The sequence below is a fragment of the Hippoglossus stenolepis genome, chromosome 24, assembly GCF_022539355.2.
Source record: "Hippoglossus stenolepis isolate QCI-W04-F060 chromosome 24, HSTE1.2, whole genome shotgun sequence".
In the NCBI taxonomy this organism is placed as follows: domain Eukaryota; kingdom Metazoa; phylum Chordata; class Actinopteri; order Pleuronectiformes; family Pleuronectidae; genus Hippoglossus; species Hippoglossus stenolepis.
In genome coordinates, this window is record NC_061506.1 from 4647659 (window position 1) to 4666601 (window position 18943).

General features: G+C 41.9%; 2 protein-coding genes across 4 annotated transcripts; both read right to left on the bottom strand.

The window, feature by feature from the left end:
• Positions 1 to 990: 990 nt before the first annotated feature.
• Positions 991 to 9012, bottom strand: slc19a1 (solute carrier family 19 member 1). Of its 2 annotated transcripts, none has more exons than XM_035150342.2 (6): positions 8927 to 9012; positions 7168 to 7839; positions 5067 to 5853; positions 4297 to 4489; positions 3925 to 4066; positions 991 to 3121 (listed from the first exon to the last, which is right to left on the bottom strand). In XM_035150342.2, the coding sequence occupies exons 2-6, from the start codon at positions 7468 to 7470 to the stop codon at positions 2921 to 2923; spliced, it is 1626 nt and encodes a 541-aa protein (XP_035006233.1). In that variant the 5' UTR covers positions 7471 to 7839; positions 8927 to 9012; the 3' UTR covers positions 991 to 2920. The 2 variants fall into 2 exon arrangements, with proteins under 2 accessions (XP_035006233.1, XP_035006234.1); XM_035150343.2 differs by lacking the exon at positions 8927 to 9012 and adding an exon at positions 8746 to 8895.
• Positions 9013 to 9563: 551 nt separating this feature from the next.
• LOC118103567 (ETS translocation variant 5) lies at positions 9564 to 17123 on the bottom strand. Of its 2 annotated transcripts, none has more exons than XM_035150649.2 (13): positions 16973 to 17123; positions 15263 to 15328; positions 15068 to 15137; positions 14013 to 14060; positions 13780 to 13830; positions 13036 to 13144; positions 12665 to 12934; positions 12306 to 12583; positions 11715 to 11780; positions 11572 to 11640; positions 11333 to 11484; positions 11055 to 11156; positions 9564 to 10868 (listed from the first exon to the last, which is right to left on the bottom strand). In XM_035150649.2, the coding sequence occupies exons 2-13, from the start codon at positions 15308 to 15310 to the stop codon at positions 10635 to 10637; spliced, it is 1497 nt and encodes a 498-aa protein (XP_035006540.1). In that variant the 5' UTR covers positions 15311 to 15328; positions 16973 to 17123; the 3' UTR covers positions 9564 to 10634. The 2 variants fall into 2 exon arrangements, with proteins under 2 accessions (XP_035006540.1, XP_035006538.1); XM_035150647.2 differs by having other exon boundaries at positions 15068 to 15140.
• Positions 17124 to 18943: the final 1820 nt, after the last annotated feature.

The following is an 18943-nucleotide window of genomic DNA, read 5'->3' on the forward strand; positions in this document are numbered from 1 at the left end:
CACTTGAAGGCAGCACATCGACACATTTCACTCATATTCACATTATGTAACATTTGCTTGAATGATTGCAGAAGCATTTTAGGAGAAACAGGAGAAATAACTGGATTTTCTTCCCGTGTGATTGTGATTTTTCCCTTTGTCCAGCCTCTGCTCAAACGTCTGCTGATTCTCAGATACTTTAAATTCAATTTAACAACAACTGTTCTCAGCTAAATTGGGTTTAAATGTAACAATCCACAATCTGCTGAGTCTCTATTCACTCAAAGGACGAAGGAAGAAGAGGAGGAAGAGAAACCGGCTGTTGCACGTTAGAAAAACTAGATTTAGAAGGTTTCATCTCGTCTCTGCGTTCAGCTGCAGAAACAGTCGAGGGAAAAAACCCGACCTCCTGCTAAGAAGTGCAGGAAAACAAACAAGAATCAGGCAGATCTTGGTCTTCACACTGCGAGGGAGGACTGCAGCTGACCAAACAACATTCACATCAACTAAGAGCAACAGTTTTAAATATTTAACACCCTTCTTAAACTTGTTATTTCAGCTGCGAAAATCCACAATTCAGTATCAAGAAAAAGACGAATAATGATTTATGGTGTAGGAAACGTAGAGTTCTTCCCATTGGGGCAGTAATAGACAACAGAAGGACTTCATGACATGTGACGTTCCCATGTGACATGCATCACACAGCAGTGGCTATCAATCTAGAGTTCAGGACCCCCGAGGGAAGTCACATGACCACTGAGGAGTTATTTATTGGATTATTGCTCAATAACATTTTGTTTTTCCTCTTCATGGCTCTAAAACATTTCAAATCAAAAGCATCTGAGTTGAAAACATCACAACTAATAGATGAAAACTGCGACAAGAGAATATTCGGCTTTAAATGGATCATGAGTCAAACATTGTGGGACCTTAAATATTAAAACAAACTTTCTCTGCAATAAAACATTGAATGATTATGGTCAACATCAAAATAATAATCCAGGAGCATTGTTTAATCCACCAAATGTCATTTATTTGTGAATACAATCAGTAATATCAAATATCAGTTTTCCTTTTACAGCATTCAGACAGATTCACAGTTTCATCATTTCTCAGAAACTATTTCAATCAAAATAAAACATATCTATACATTGTGAATGTAAAGTCAAAGCTCAGTTAACGAGACAAACAGAAACTAGTGTGAGAAGTATTCAACTAACCCTAACCCTGAACGTGTGTTAGATTCCCATGTTTCCCTCGGGCCGGACACCAGCGCCTCTTCAGTTTCTGATTGTAAAAATAGCTGAGTTTTGACCCTGGTTTGAGGAGGTGAAGCTCGTCTCTGAGGTTCTTCTCCTCATAAGTACCAGGCAGAGAATTAGCAGCAGGAATATTGACTGAGATACTGAAGAAAACCAATCTGGCGATAAAGTTTCATATGAGATTTTTTCCTACTCAACATATTCTGTACTGTATGTTTCTACATTACAAATGGTCGTCAAAGATCAACATTATCAGTGTTACAACAGATAAAAAAAATCATTTAAAAATCAAATCACCATAAAATCTGCAGACGGAGCATTAGGGTCACATTAAAGAAAAGCTAACATTAAAATAGGGTAATAAGAATAAAGTTATATTGCAAGAATAAAATTGCAATTTAATTTGAAAAACGTCATATTAAAGTCTTAATTTACTGAGAAAAAAAGCCATCAATTTCAGAAACGAAATCAAAGAAAATGTCTGATTTAATAAGAGAATAAAGTGATAATTTAAAAGAGAAAAAGCTGTAATATTACAAAAATTAAGTGGTAATAATTTTAGAAAAAAGTCCTAATATTTCAACAATAAAAGTATTTAAAAAAAAATATATCCTGTACCGAGGACCCACAAAAATTGTCATTATTACGACTTCATTCTCGTAATGTTAAGATTTTATTCCCTAGATCTATGATTTTTGTTTTTCTTGACGTGGCCCTAATACTCAGTCGTAAGAAAGTACCCTTCATAATCAGATTTTATAACAATGTGAAGTGAAAAGTATTCATATGTAAAGAGTAATTATACTGATGTGGTCGATTGTTTTCATTTGGCACTAACAAAGTTATTATCTAACATTAAGTGCGTCAGGAGTGTCGATGATAAAAACAAGGCTAATGATCCAAAAGTCATTTTAGTGATCACACAGTAATGAATTGAAAGAGGACAGCTCATAATGTTACAGCTTCAGGTTCGTTTCCTATACAAAATACAACAGAAGCTAAAGTTTGGCCATTACATCAATGGTCCCTTGTGGTTTTTCTCTATACTGAAGCAGAGATAGAGTCAGAAGATTTTCCTTCTCACAACAAACCAGCATCCAAACAGGAACAAATACACAACTCTCCCGAGATGTGAAGATGAGGCACTTCTATGATTAAGGCTCAGCAGCGAACGCACCTCTCCATCGACATCACAAGAGACGATTTCAGACATGAACTCCGCTAAATGTCCGAAAAATTGGGTGCGGACATTACCTGGAATTTGCGTTTTGACATGTAAAGAATGCAGCACCAACAGCAGACATTGAGGCGAGGGGGTGGAGCACGTACGAGACAGGACATGACGTATAAATTCCGCTGTGGAGATCACGTGTGTATATTTACAACACGTCGGCGCTTACCACCAGAAGCTCTCGAATCTCGTTGTATTCCCAAGTTGACATTGTTGTTGGTGTCTTCTTTTTCATCCTGAGGTATTTGAATTCTTCCAGTTTTGTACCGACGCGTGTTAGAAATGACATCAACACCTCCACTCGCTCGCTATGAATTTTCTGGACATTTTCCTGCTCCATTCTCACATTGGGCTCACTCGGACATTTCCCAGACTTTTACTCGAGGCAGAAAAAATGTCTGGACCTCGGTGCACGTCTGAAAGCAGCTAAGCTACGTCTTTCTCGACGTTACGCTTGGGCACTTTTGCCGTTAGAAAAAGGTTCTGGCTCTGAATTTACTCCCATGGGACTGAGCTCTGTGGGTGAGGCCTGATCGTTGGCCACGCCTCCTTCTCTGGGCTGGTTTCTATAGTGACGGATGATGACCACAGTAGCGCAGACAAAGTAGACGATGGTGATAAGGACGAAGTAAATAAAGAACACCAGGAACTGTGAAAGGAAAAGTGAATCTGATTATACAGACACGGTGATGATTCCATCAAACACTGACTGAGAGGACGCCGTGACGACGATCAGGTCAAAGCAGGAAATTGTTGGGAGAAAGGCTGATTACGTTAACTGTCAACAGCAGCGACAAGAACTCCCCGAAATTATAGGATTTGCTATGTGACAATAAACCAAAAATGGACGTAAAACTTAACTATGTTGACAAAATAGATGGTATATAGTTTTTAGTGTGAACATTTTAATTTCGGTCACTTACTGAGGCTTCCCCCTGTTACTTCTATGTACAGGACTTCTACAAGTACAGCAACAATGTATATTTTATACATAGTATTGATACTTTTTTGTTAAAAAGCTCGTTGAAGGACCATCTTTGAGTGTAGAAGTAAAGTTGTTTGCCGCAGTTTGTGCCGTGAAGCTCTTATTTAGATTTGTAAATACATCTGGTCTCTCCACCACGAGCGCAATGCATGATGGTATGTGGTTCTTGGTTAGTGACCATCACTTGTACACTGCATACGGTAAAAAAACATTTGGACAGCACTTCAAAGTGGTCGGAGTATTTAAGATATTACGTACAGGGTGTTAGTTGAGATGTAGACGATCAGTTATCATGTTTTATTTGTAGCTTTATAACACCGTACTAATATCTGTATCATTGCGAAAGAACTACAACACACTGGGAAATTACTAACTCTGCATATCTTAATACATGTAACAGCCAAGGCTCCATGTTGTTTGTGTAAAACACTTCGAGGGTCTTCCACACTATTAAAAGACTGTTTTACCTGAGACTGCACATCCAGTGCCAGGCCCCTCTTGTCAGCAAATATGAGGATGATGATGCTCTTCAGTATGGTCCCCAGGAAGGTGTTGATGCCAAACACCAGTGCACACAGCTCCTTGGTGAGAGACGAGGCGATCTGGTAACTGCGGAGAGAACAGAAGGTTAGACTGAAACCAAAATCAGTAGGTGTATATAAGTTAGAGTGTACTATACGTCACAGTCAGTTCATAATGGAGGAAGGAAAAATAAGCACTTGAACAATCACCAGTGTGATAAGAATGACAGGAAGCATGTTGGAGAAGAATTTATTTGACGTGTACTTTGGGCTCATAACCTACACTGCATACATGGAGTCTAAAAATACTTTACTCACGTGGCAATCGGCACCAGGAACTGATAGAAGCCTCTGAAGAGGACGTAAGAAGCGTAGCACACCCAGATGTTGTCTGTGGTGCCCATGAGGAGCAGCAGACCCGCCTGCACCGCTGTGATGACAGCGATGACCAGCTCCGACCACACGTTCCATCGGATCTTTACGTATCCCGCCGCGAAGGACGTCGCTGCACCTGCATAACGACACACGTCAGTCACAACTTTCCAGACTGACCAATTCAGTGCAAATCACACTTACTTTCCCACAGTTTAAATATTTCATTCCGTCAAAGTATATATATATATATTTACACTTTTATCAGTAAATTTATTTAAGAGTTTACAAGAGATTTCTTATCAATGTGTAACTAACATCAAACGCTTCTGTCTACTCATCATGAACCTGCTATCAGATTTTGCAACGTAATGTTAGGAGTCACCTTTGTGCTGGTTACTGAGCAAACTTTGATGTTTAAGCCTGATGTAATCACTTCAGAGTAAGAGTTATATAACCTCCTAAATGCAGTTTATATGATGCTTTTCTTACACTTTGAGATTTGGGTGCACGACATTAAACTAAATAAACTCTTTATTTGGCAGCTGTATATCTAAATATAAATTAAGTGAGCTGGAGATGCACCCCATGATGAAAAAGGATGGAGGACTGTGGAACTGACACCTACTGACAATGTGCATGACATGAAACAGATTAGACCTCAAAAGTACCATTCTAGTAAGATTCTAGATTCTGTAGCTCCAAAAATGTCTCACTCAGTAATGTAGAAGCTGCCTCCACTCCCCCGTTGTAAACGTTCTTGTTCTCAGTGGCGGGGTAGACTTTGTTCCACAGGATGTGGACGTAGAACAACACCAGGTAGTACCCTGTGGAGTTGAACACCCACCACAGGGACCACAGCCTCAGGTTCGGCTTCTTGACCACGTTTCTCACCTCCAACAGCATCTGCACCAAGACGAAATCCTTCCAGCGTGACGCGGAGCACGGAGCCGCTGCCGAGGATGACTCACTCTCTTTAGGCTTCATTTGGTCCAGTTCGGATTTGGCGGCAGCCGACGCAGCCAGTTCCCTTTGCTCCTTATTCCGCAGTTGGTTGAAAAACAGGGAGCGTTTAGGCCACGGCAGGCACATTGACAGGAGCAGGCCGAAGCTGACGAAACCCAGGGATATGGCGTTGAGGGTGTAGAAGCTGATGTTGCCCAGAGACAAGCAGAGCTGGCCGAGCACGGAGCTGGTGAACACTCCTAAGAGGATAGCGGAGCGCGAGTATCCGGCCACTCGCTGGTAGAGGACGGGGCTGACCAGGGAGAAGATGTAGGAGGAGTAGGCCACGCGGCACGCCATCGTGATGCCGTAGAAGAACTCCATGAGCTGCATCTCAAGGAGGCTGGTGCCGAGGAGCAGAATGAGCCAAATGACCACCAGACTGATGCCCTGGATGACGAGGACCGGCTTGTAGCGCAGGAGATCCGTCAGGAGGAAGGCCGGCACCAGCACCGCCATGTAGGAGTACGTCAGCACAGGGGTGATCTCATTGGTCACCTGGAGGGAACAGAAAAAATAAATGAAGCTCAAATCAAGGAGGTGGATGAAGGTGTGGTCCTTTTTTTGTCAATTTAGTTTCATGTTATTGTATTTAAAAAGTCCAGTGTGTGGGATTTAAGGGGATGTATGACCCAATACTGAAGCAGTGGAAGTAATAATGTTGTGGCAGCGAACCCAGAATATACTATATGTATAGCTCTTGCAACCGAATAATCAGATTTGTAAAGTTACGAGTGTTAATCTATATATTTTGGCACGAGAGCAAAAAGCCCCGTCCTCCTTTAGAAAAGGCGGAAACGATTTACAGTTGGATATAATATGTAAATTCATTGTTCAGCGCCACTAAATCCTACAACAAAAAGTAAATCCAAACAAATTGTAGTTTGATAACTTTGATGAGTTAATGACATTTTTATATCTGCAGTTGTAGTAGATACTAGATGAGAGGAAACTTTAATCAAGAGCAGCTTATTCCACAGAGTTTGGTAAAAGCAGGATTTCAAGGTGTATGTGTTAATATCAATATCACCAACTCAGATTAAAACAGACATTGAGGTGAAACTTCAGTCCAGGATTCTCTGGTTTGAAGCTTTCAACTCCTGCTATTTTCGCCAGTGAGACAAAAATGCTGGAAATATTTAACACGTTCTCTTTCTCTGAATGACAATTTGGCAGGTTAACAACTGTTGGTATGAGGTCACGGTCAAATCAGAGAAAAAAGCCTGGCAAACAAACTAACACACAAGTCCTGAATCCTCCATTCCTTGATTCTAAACCTTCACAAACTTGTTTCATTGACCCAGTTTGGAGGAATGTGACCTTGGACCTCAGTAAGATGGATCAGCAAACAGGGCACTCATTAATTTGACTGCGTAACACCTGCTCAGAGGAAAAGCTGAGAAAGTCTCAAAGTTCAGCTTTTAGTCTGACGTCTCTCTTTCGTAACAGGCTGTATCAATGTTTACTTCATAGTGTAAAGATATTCAAAATGTGGCAGCACTTATTTTCCTTTACTGTAGTCGTAATGTTTGGACCGCATCTCTTATCCTCCCACAACCCTGTGTCGCCAAAAGCACTCGAATCTTGTACAATTCCAATCTGACATCTTCGTCTGCATATCCCACATGTACAGCTCCTCTTCTTCATCCTGAGGTATTGGCATTCTTCCAGGTTTCGCATTCGCTAGCATGTTAGAAACGTCATCAACCCTCCCACTTGCAATTTCCGGACATTTTCCTGCTGTATTCTCACATTCATCGCTGAAAGCACAGTACCTGCACAAACACATTTTAGACTGCAGACACAACTGACCTGTTTCCTGGTGAAGTTCTTCTCGGGGCTGAGCAGATATGGGGTGATGAAAGGCTCCCCTGGCCTAATTGATGACATAAAACCATAGAAGCACAAAAATATCACGGCCCACTTCCACGTTCTGGGGTCCAGGGTTTCCTCTTTGGGCGCATCGGAGGGAGACGGCGCCTCGGAAGCAGAGACGACGGTCTCCACATCTTTGTCTAGGTGTCCATCAGCCGCCTCAGATTCCAGCCCTTTCAGGTCCATCTCTTTCTCTGCGTCCGATCTGTCCCCACTTTCTGCTGCGTCCTCTGCAACCATTATATCAGCCGGCTGGTGGACCACACTGTGATGCAGAGTGTGGCTTGCTTTTGTCGTGTCAAATCAGCATGTGTGGACTTGATTTGACGGCCAAAACTCCTCCTCTTTTAAAAAAAAACTAAGAAAATGTAGAAAAACTATCTGTTTGGGTTGGAAACTTCAATCAGGCTGCGGTTTCCCCTTCAACTCCTCTGGGTCTCTCCATGCCTGGGAAGACTGAAACTGTGCAACAGGTTGGGGACAAGCTAGTTAAAATGCTACATGCTGCTCATCGCATGTCTGACAGAGAGTTGACCTTTGCCTCGCTCCACACGGGGACATTGTCTGGTCGCAGGCTACCCAGTCGCTGAGTGGGGGGTCATTGTTAACCTGCAAAGATAACAATGTTGTTAGTCGACCTATTCTCACACTGCGGATGAGTTTTCTACTGTGGAAACAAAATATAACAAAGCTGCTTAACCTTCGACAAATGAACTGTGAATATTAAAGTAAATAAATGTTAGTAAAATAATGTCTGATCAGAAGTCAATTCACCTAAAATTTACTTCCAAGGCATTATTACCAAAATAGTGATAATAAAGAATAACAGATAATGAAGTCATTACTTCAGCTTTAATGTGACACATGTGACTGTGGATTTAAAGTGATAAACCAGGGTCATGCTTTTCAATCACATGTGTTAACTCAAATTAAATAACTGTAATTTCATCAGTACGTTTTGAAGACTGTTTATTATTTTTCACCATGTCAAAATGTAACACATGGAAGAACATAATATACATACACCCCCTATACACATACTAAACATTCATACACACATTTAGACATCCGCATACATGACACTACACACATATATATATATATACACACACACAAAGTACAGACATCTGCATACATGACACATACTCACACACATACATATACACATATGAACACACATGTATACATATACATACATATATACATATAGACAAAAAGGAAAAAAGGAAAAAACAAACGGGACAAAGCAGAGAAGAATCAGATTAAATATCATAATAATAATAATAATCATAACTTCATAGTTTTTCTTAGTGGTTTAAACACAGACACAGTTTCCCTCCCGACTGGTCATCATGGCCTCAGTTACGTGTCAGTACTCCTGCTGGGAGTTATGATACATGTTAGCACACCAGTGCTACACGTGCTAGCATGACAAGCTAAAGGCTAAACGCGTTAGCTGCTAACGTGCTACACACTTTAACGCAGGATTTGAGGTGTAGGTGCGAAGTTACGTACAGTTAGCGACATGGCTAAAGCACCATAGCTTCTGTTAGCAAACACTCCTAATGTAGCATTCAAAGCGAGTAACCGACGCCATTCAAACTCTAACGCAAAGCTGCGTCCGCGTTGACAAAGCGCTGTTCACACGTTAGTGGTTTAAAAAACGCGTGATAACGCTAAAGTTAACGTCACGTACCTCATGTGCTGCTGAGCGCGTCACCTCGAGTCTGCGAAACATTTCAGAGGAGCGCGTGAAGGCATTCACACCGCGCTGGATTCTGGGAAATGCAGTCCCGCGGTGTCATTTGAATCACGCTTCATATGGAACCATATTAACTGATTTTAATTTAGTTTTATTATTAAATATGAGATTTGTTTTATTAAAGACGAAGCAATTTAAAGAATATTATTCCAATTTTATTTCTCATGTTTGTGTTACAAGAGGTTTGTGTTACATGCCCGCCACCTGCTGGACAAACAGTGTAATAGGGTGTTCCTGCCACGAGTAGGCCTACTACTACATAATAATCATAACAATAAGAATATAATAAGAATAAGAAAATAAATATACAGATGTGTTTATATGTATTTTATAATTTGTATTTTATATACTGTAATGTTAATAATGCTATACTACAGCATATACATTAAATTATTTCATTCAATTATTTAGAATGAAAATATATTTAAAAAATTGTAAATAACTCAAATAAATAATTTATAATGAATAATTTGAAATATTTATGATCATTTAAATAAATTATTTACAATGAATAATGCATTTGAAAATTAAATGCATAAAAACAACTAACAGATTCACAGTGAGGCAAAAGAAAAGAGTAAAATAGTTTATTGTATCAGTAAGGATCATAACATAAGGCACACATACAGTAACTGAGGGTGGACGTCACACCGGTGTCAGCGTCTTTCATCACACAGCCACATCCAGTCTCTGTGCACAGAGGTCAAAGGTCACGACCTCTCGGAGATGCTGAAATCAATGTGACACGTTAGCAGGCGAAACTCTGCAGCTCATAGCACGACGTCAAGCACGCGCAGCCTTTAGCAAAAATATATTCATATGTAATTATACACCTTTTCTACACACTGAAGCAAATGAATTATACAAAATGCAGTTAACTATCTCGGTGCAATAACTGCTGAGCCGTCAGTAAGAAAGTCCATGCTCGACGTTTTTTTAGCATCAGAGAATTACAGGGTCAAAAAATAGTAGCAGTACCTTTGTCTTAAAACAGTTATAGCAAAAGACGTACAAGTCCGTATAATGCCAAAAATATTAGCTTCGAAAACAAGGACACACAAAAGACATCTTTAATACACATGTTAGAGGAGGACTGAAACGTTGGTCCCTTTCAGTGAAGGAGTGCCATGGCTTCTAGATACTTTTTGGTTGAAATACCAGATCCCAGAGTTCACGCTTTATTTTAAGAATAAAATTTGAAATATTTTGAGAGAAAAATAAGATCAACGTGAAGGTGATAACTGTTGCATCATAGAAAAGAAACATTTTTTTAAATACCCTTTCTTGTAAATTTGTTGTATATATTATTATTAATTAACTGCAATTTTTTATTAAAATATTACAACTTAATTCTTAAAAACTCCTAATTGTTTTGCTGGCAGTGGCCCCCGAAACCCATCATAACAAATCAAACCAAATGAGTGAATTCAGATTAACAGTCTTAGAGATTCTCTCTTTTAGCAAATGAACTTGTGGCATAAGAGACATTTATGATGGATAATTAAAAAAAAGGATCTGATAAGTTGGTCTTTTCTGTGACAAACATATCGTACGTGGACATTTTTGAGAATCTCAAACACTGCTCAGTAATTTCAGAGTCCTCCTGTTAATATTATCTCGTGGTCCCTCCATCTGCCAGAGGCTAGTACAGGTAGCCTTCAGGGAAAGCCAGCCCCCGGGCGCCCTGCTCCCCTCCGTCAGCCAGGTAGGGGCCCTCCTCTTCGAAGCTGGGCAAGGGGAGTCCCTCCTCCTCGCTGGGGGGCGGGATGGCGTCCGGGTCGGCCTTCAGGCTCGGCCTCTGGTTGTCTGGGAAAGCCATGGAGAACAGCGCCTCGGAGTTGCACACAAACTTGTAGACGTACCTTTCCCCGGCCACCTTCAGGAAGAGCCAATCAGAGGGGAGAGAAATCAGTAACGATTGACATAGTTCGACTTATAACTGTCAGAGTTAAGACACGTGTATCAGACTATACAGTTCCAAATATAAATAAATAAAAACAGAAAGGTAAAATCCAACTGATCCCTCATGATAAATGTGTGAATCGTGTTCGCTGCCTCTTACCTTCTGCATGATGCCCTTCTCGTAGTAGTACCTCAGCGAGCGGCTCAGCTTGTCGTAGTTCATGGCCGGTCGATTCTTCTGAATCCCCCAGAGCCGAGCCACCTGGACACCACACAGGAGGAAAACCCATCAGACGTTTGTCTTTTCATTAAATACTGTACATATAACTATGTATATACCAGTAGTCCGACAGAAGACCAGATAAAATACTAAACAATCCATTAAAATCTTTATTTTCCTTTGACAAATTCCCACATGAGCTTTAGTCGGTGTCTGACCTCTTCGGGGTCGATCAGTTTGAACTCCATGTTGCGTCCTGTCCACACGATCAGGTGTCCGTGGGCCGGGTTGTCGAGCAGCGTGAGCAGGAACTGCCAGAGCTGCAGGGAGCCGCGGCGCTGGTATGGCAAACCCTCCTGCTTCGCTTTACCTGAGAGGACACATTGATCAACTCTTATTATTCCCGGATCGATCACAGAGAATAACTAATAGCCACCATCTTTTTTTTCAATCTTACCCTCCAGTCTTTCTGGCACAACACAAGTGTCGTCATAGTACAAGTGTGGCTCTCTGTCGTTACCAAATCCTGCAGGGCAAGTAAATATAGAATTAGAAAAATGTAAATTTGCTGGAGTGAGAAACTCGGCACACGCAACTCACCTATGTTGTTGTTCTGGTACAAGACAGAAGACTTTCCATATGATGACGACTGGCAGGTCTGAACCTCTGGAAAGACACAAATCAACACGATCAACCACAAGATCTCTGAACCCTGATCGATAAATAAATATATACTTTAAATTACTTGTTTTCTCTTATGTGATTTAGCAGCATGCAACACTGATAAATCACATGAACGAAGGCCATGATACACTTCAGCAGACACAGACAGATGTGGTCGTGTTTTGCGTTTCCACGTGAAGTCAGTGGTCATAAATTTTACATTGCATCCTCACATCTGTACACACACTCTTGTGACCCTTGCAGACATGTGCAGACGACAAAAACAGATGTGGAACAGCGTCTCCAGCTGCATTAAACATTAACCCACATGATGAATGTTGCATTTGTAAGATGTGGCAGACAACACACACACACACACACACACACACACACACACACACACACACACACACACACACACACACACACACACACACACACACACACACACACACACACACACACACACACACACACACACACACACACACACACACACACACACACACACACACACACACACACAACCTGCGTCGAAGCCAAAGTCTCTCGGCTCCTGTTTGATCGTGACGTGGTTGAAGGTGGTCTGCGGCTGGGCTCGACCTGGATTGGGTGGCCCTTGCTCCGTGTACCGTGGGTCCACCAGCTCCTGTTTGAAAGCTCTGGGGCCTTGGGCCACCAGGGGCTCCGAGAGGTGGCGCTGGTACAGCGGGCGCCCGTCCCGGCTTGAGGTGGGGTACGGCCTCTGTGTGGTTTTGTCCGGCGGGAGGAAGGGCAAGCAGGGCTCTGAGAGCTGCCGCTGGAACCTGAGTCATGGGAGAACGGAAGCAGAGGTTAGAGGGTTTCAAGGGAATTTCTCTCTCCATTAATAACACAGTAATAATCACCTTTGTTCGCTGCTGAAAGCTGCTGCACTGGGACAGCTGGTGGGGGGGCGCGGCAGAGCAAACTGCTGGTTTTGGCTGGTCTGCGGTGGGAGGCCGTGGTGGTGGGAGGGGCTCATGGCAGACACGTGGCTTGGCAGGCAGGTACCGGTCAGCTGCGGGGTCGATGGCTGCAGCTGCCTCTGTAAGGGCGGGGGTCCCGTTGGATGGGGGGGCCCCCGCTGTAGTGCAGGTGTGGAGGCTGGAGTCAGAGCTGGCTTGTTGTCACAGGCACTGAGGTGAGAAGAGACGACAGGAAGTGGGTGAGCGATCAAAATGTGACCCCTGACCCTGTAATGTCCCTGTTATCATGTGATGCATCAGTAATTCAGTACCTGTAACTATAAAGGCACATGTCAGCTTGAGGCGTCCTGCAGGGGGACGGGTCTTTGGACGGACTGGGCTCTCGTTTCACTTTGCTCAGGGCCGGCGCATGAAACATCACTGCAAACACACACATGAATAATAATCAGTTTATTCGAAATATAACTGTTTTATTTCAGCGACGTGATTTTTTGGGTGTTTAATAACTTCCTTGTTGCTGCAGTGACGACACCACCCGGCCGATGTTCCCATCGCACAGCACAGTGTCGACTTTATCACCTGAGCTGTGAGACGATTTGCCGACGCGACAATAAAGCAGCAATAAATCCACGCTGTACGCGTTTGACGGGAGAACAACATGTCTCCTTTATCGAAGCGATAGCAAAGTGCGTCTTACATATTAACGAATCTGTAATAAACACCCCTTTGGTTTTATTGCTTATTTTATAATGTATTAATGGAACTGGCCCTAAATACATAACAGCCATGATAGTGCAATAATAAAATAAATTACATTATAATTAGGATAATTGTTTTAATTAAAAATATAAAACGACCAAATCTAAGGTCATACTTTACACATATCTTTTTTGTTATATTATTTTACTTATTTGTATCTATTTTAATAGAGCGATGTGTGTGTCAGCGACTGCTCGAGTCTACCAGAGACATACATAAAGGATGTGTGTTGTTCTCCCCGCCGCTCTGAGCGCATCGCCATGAATATTAGAGGAGGAGGAGAAGCAGCCACTCACGGTTATTGGACTGGAAATCTGGCACAAACTGCTCGTCATCAGGAACCTGAGCTGTCGGGGGGGAAGAGGAGGAGGAGAGACAGGAAATTAAAAGTCGTCTTTTCCTGCAGACGCATCATACTTCATGTTATTTCCTATTATTGTCCAGAATGTAGGACAACAATCCACAATCAAAGCCTTTGGTCAAATACATTCATCCCCAGTTCTCATTTCATGACGCTCGCAGGTCTCACCTTCTGCAATCCAGATTTCTTGGAGCTGGCTCAGATCTTGAAAAAGCTCTAGAAGACAGTTAGGAAACGAATACAAGTAAATATAAGAAATATAAGCAACACTTTCATAGATGAAATACTGAGATACATGCTGCCGTTATCTCTTTGAGCTTCGACGTAATATTAACTTTGACAAACTATTATTAATATTTATTGATCAGCATTCAGAGCAACTTTTATCAGCGAAGGACAAAAGCCTTGTATCCACAAATAAAAAACGTCCATGCTTTTATCACCTCTGGGCTTGATTCCTGCAGCTCTCTGTTCATGCGGGCGTCCAAATCAAGATTCCCCCGATAACAACTGAGCCAAAGTGCAGCTGCTAGACTTCTAACCGGGAGCAGATCCTGGAGTAATTTGGTTGATTGAATTTAAGGAACTGTTGTTTCAAAATGTTACTATTTGTTCACCAAGCTCTTAAAGGCCTCGCCTCTCATGAGATCACTGATCAGCTGACTCCATACTCTCCCCTCATCCTCACATCAACTCCTTTCAGCCTCTTCTTTCCTGAGCCTTCTCTACTGCCGTCTGCACATTTTCCAGAGTTTGTCTTTCACATATGAAGAACGCAGCAGGAGATTGTCCGGGTCAGCCGGGATCACAACAATGGGAAAATGTCCGGAACATTCAGGTAAGGGGTGGAGCCTGAGTAAATCGTAACCATCTGCCTTTATCTCGAAACGCTGGCTCCTCTTTTTCATCCTGAGATATTAGCATTCTTCCAGTTTTGCATCTGACGCATCTGACACACTCTGTTGACGTATTCTCAGATACATTTTGGACATTTTACTTGGAGGCAGACAGGACAAGCTCCGGAATAAAATTTAGTGCACGTTTAAAAGCAGCTATTTTATTAATTTCTCATTTCTTTTTACTTCATCTTGTCTTTTTTTCTCTTTTACAGATTTGGATTTTGTCCTCTAGAAATAAATCGGACTTGAGTTAATCATCCACCACTTTTTTTCCAACTCTAACACAGTAAACAGACTTTTCTATACGAGGCGTGATGAGCCTACCCTCTGTGTCCTGAGCCAGCTCCGTGTCCACAAACTTCCTTTTCCTGTCGCTGAGACACGTCTCTGCTTCCTTCTGGAGGTTTAACGACAAAACTGCTCAGTGCACACAAACCGTCAAATACACCAATGCAAAACATCCACAGTTTGCAAAAGAGGAGAAATGCGTGAGAGTTAATGTCATGTGTCACAACTCACACTCTCGGGGCCCACAAAGGGGACCTGCTGGTCATAAAAGCCGTCCATGTTGCAGGAGTCTTCACTCTGGAATGAAGAAGGGATGAGAGGATTTATTAGGGAAACCATCAATGGTGGTGGACTAATTCCCCCTCACACGCCCACTGTCCCAGTTGTGTTTTTCTAACCCCCATAACCTCCCACTGGGTTTACAGTGGCTGTAAACGCGTTGTCGTCAATGAAGGCATTATGCAACCGCCTGTAAATTCAGTCTGACGTGAGCTGCTGGCGTTGAGGAAATAAACAGATGGCAGTCGTACGCTCACAATAAAACGTGACGTCTTGAGATGCTGGTAGACAAACAGACGTTTAAAGATATAATGGCAATGTTTCCCAAAACTGTCCCTTTGAATCGTGCAGGTTGGAAACGATTAGTGCTCGAGTCTGGAAACGTTGTTTTGTCTGAGCCGTCTCCTGAACACCAGGACTTCCTTTAATCGGGAGGTTCTGCAGGATCTTCTTTCACTGGGTTTGAACCACACCAGCAATTTGTGATGTTTTAAGTTGTTTTAACCCATTTATTTGCTTCCAGTATCAAATCTCACTTACATGTCAGTGCTTTTCTACTCTCATCGATTAAAATCTCATTAAAACACATTTGAATTTAGTAATAGCTAATCCAGTCCAATTCAGTGCAACATGAGGGTAAAAGTCCACAAAGTAAACTCCGTCACAAGATGGAAGTCTTACATCTTTACCTTGTAATTATAAGACAGTTATCTCATAATTAAAGCATATGGAAGTTATAATTAAAAGATGGGTGTTCTTTCCTTTACAGTTTCACTGAAACCTCTCTGCTTTTGTTTGAAGTCTTTGTTTTTGGAGACGGGGAGAAACTACAAAAACCAGCCCAGAAAAAGTGTAGTCATGATCTTGGACTTTAACTTTAAACAGCCACATTAACACAATTATAAATTCAGCTTATTACCACTTTAAGAACACGTCGAGGATTAAAAGACTCTGACTTGGAAAAACTTACTAAATGTCATTTTTTTGTATTGTCTCATGTTACTTAAACAAGTTTCCACAATTCCTTTTGTATGTTCTGCAAAGGACTTTCAACACAACTTATCTTCTCTTGTGTAAACGTGCTGTATACATTTACTTGCCTTGAGCTCATATCTAATTAAAAACATTGGATTTGAAAAGTTGCCTTTGATGTTCACTTGCTATGAAGGCAGGAGCACAAGATGAACCCATGTGATTCCTGTTGGAGGAAACACCAGAAAGTCAAGTGGAGTAAAAGTGAGAGATTTGTGAATGGAGCTTGGCGTGACGCACGGAGCGTAAAAGCAGTGCAGCACGTTCACGTTGGGAGCAGCTCCTTGTTTTTCTCAATGAAGTGAAACTTGATCCTCGCAGGGAGGGAGGGAGGAGAGGGGAGGGAAGGGGTGACCATTGAGAAATTTGCCTTCGCCACAGAGAAAATCTCACGACAGCAGCAACACGCACACACTCACACACTCACACACATTTACAGATGTGTAAAAGATGACACACGCGGGGGAAATGGACGCAAAGTTTCCTTTGATCCTGAGAAAATGGCGTTCGCCTCTTCAACCTGAGCCAGCAGGGACGACATGGTCCCTGGAAACCCCACAAAGAACGCAACACACGCACACACACGCACGGCTTCTCGCCGCGGTGACACATCAACAAAGCAGGACTCACTCGTTCGGTGAAGTTTCGTGGCAGCGTGAAAATGAAGTGGACGCAGATTTTCCTTCCTACATCCCCCGCAGCTCCGCGAGCAAAAATATATCAAAACACGCCGATCTCCTGTGGATTTTTCTCAATGGAAGAGCTCTGATGCTGGAACTGAACCGAGCCCTGTGCTGCGCTGTCATTGGCCAGAGCGCCGAGTCAGTCAGAGGATGAGCCAATCGGCTTCGAGAGTCCTCTGACGTGCGTGGCTTGAGTGTTTTATGAATGGCTCCATGGATCCACAGCTCTCTTAAAGGGCCAGAGCTGCATTACCATTACCATATGACATCGTAGTGATATAATTACAAACAAAATTATTATGCAACAATAAAACAATATTAAAATAATCTTCAATTAAATAATTTCATTAGATTACAGTATTTGTTAAAGAGTATACTGCTATTTGTCATAATACCATAATAATTAACTCTATAGTGTCAATAACTGACCATTACGAGAATATATCATTAATACACACATTAACAAACATTAATTTACTTAAATATTATACAAAACAATAACAAACAATATATATTTTCCAGCTATTCCTATTATTATTATTCAGCGTTTCTACAGTATTGTTTTACTTTGTGTATTTATTTACACATCTATGTATTTTGGCACCTATGACGATAATAAAGGTTAATAGTATTTGAAATATCCATCAGTCTCTGGAAGTAGAAGTAGACACATTTGTACTCTCCTGAATTTGGTAAATATATATAAGAATCTGAATTCATGTTTAAAACACATGATAGTGTAGACACACTGTACCGACTCTACAGGGACACACACTCTGCAGGGACAAACACTCTGCAGGGACAAACACTCTGCAGGGACACACACTCTGCAGGGACAAACACTCTGCAGGGACACACACACGTTTGACAGATATAATCCAGTATCACACATGACCACCTCCCAGTCCACTGATCTCAGTGGGTGGCCCGGCACTTTCTCCACTTTTAATAACACTTTCCACTCGGTTACCAGTCGCTGCAGAGAGATCACCGAGCACGTGTCCCCTGACTCTGGTGTACACCCGGCGTGCCAGTGCTTTTATAGGCCGGCACTGAAAAGCTGGGGGTTGTAACTCCTAAAGCCTGAAAACACAGCAGGCATCAGAACTGTGGGTTAAGGCCAACGACAAATTGTGACTGTGAATGTGGGCGATACAAATAAAATCTGATTGATTGATTGAACTTTGGTCCAGAAATGGACAAAATAAAACTAAAAGTCATCAGCCTGGATACAATTTACATCATAGGAGGAATGGGAATTGTAAAGCATATCCAGTTTAGTATTTAAAAGGTTTTGCATTCATATACATTACATAAAGTTAAAGAGACTGCACTAAATATATGTTAAATCTCACTTATATTCTCCTTTAAAGGCCTCAGTGAGTTCAGGAAACCCTGTTGCTCACTTGTTTTATGATTTCACACTGAATGACCTGTTCAGGTGGACGCTGTTTGGTTGTTGTTTTTTTTATCACCCTTTGTGCTCTACTTGGAAACTGCTGGATCAGCACCAGCAGAAGCCAGAACGGATCTGTGTGCGATAAAGCTTCCAGCAGTTCAAACATCTGCTGAGCTCAGCAGCTCTGTTACTGATTTGCAGCACCTCCTGTTTACCCGGCCCGCTGTGTGCACCTTCTACTGTGTGCATATCATATCATCTGATATTTTTTATTATTCCGTTTTGGCAGATTATCATATTGCACATGCATAATATAATCTACCATATCCTGCAACAGGATATTAGATTATTATGGTTTCTTATCAAACATGTCTGCAGGCTGTGTTTACGATGGCTTTTTCTACTATAGTTCTTTTTCTCTTTGACGTCAATACACAACTTTGACTTGTTTGGTTATCGCATTAGCTGTTGATGCAAACTCATGATATACTGGTGAGAATCCCTCACTCTTTATGTCCA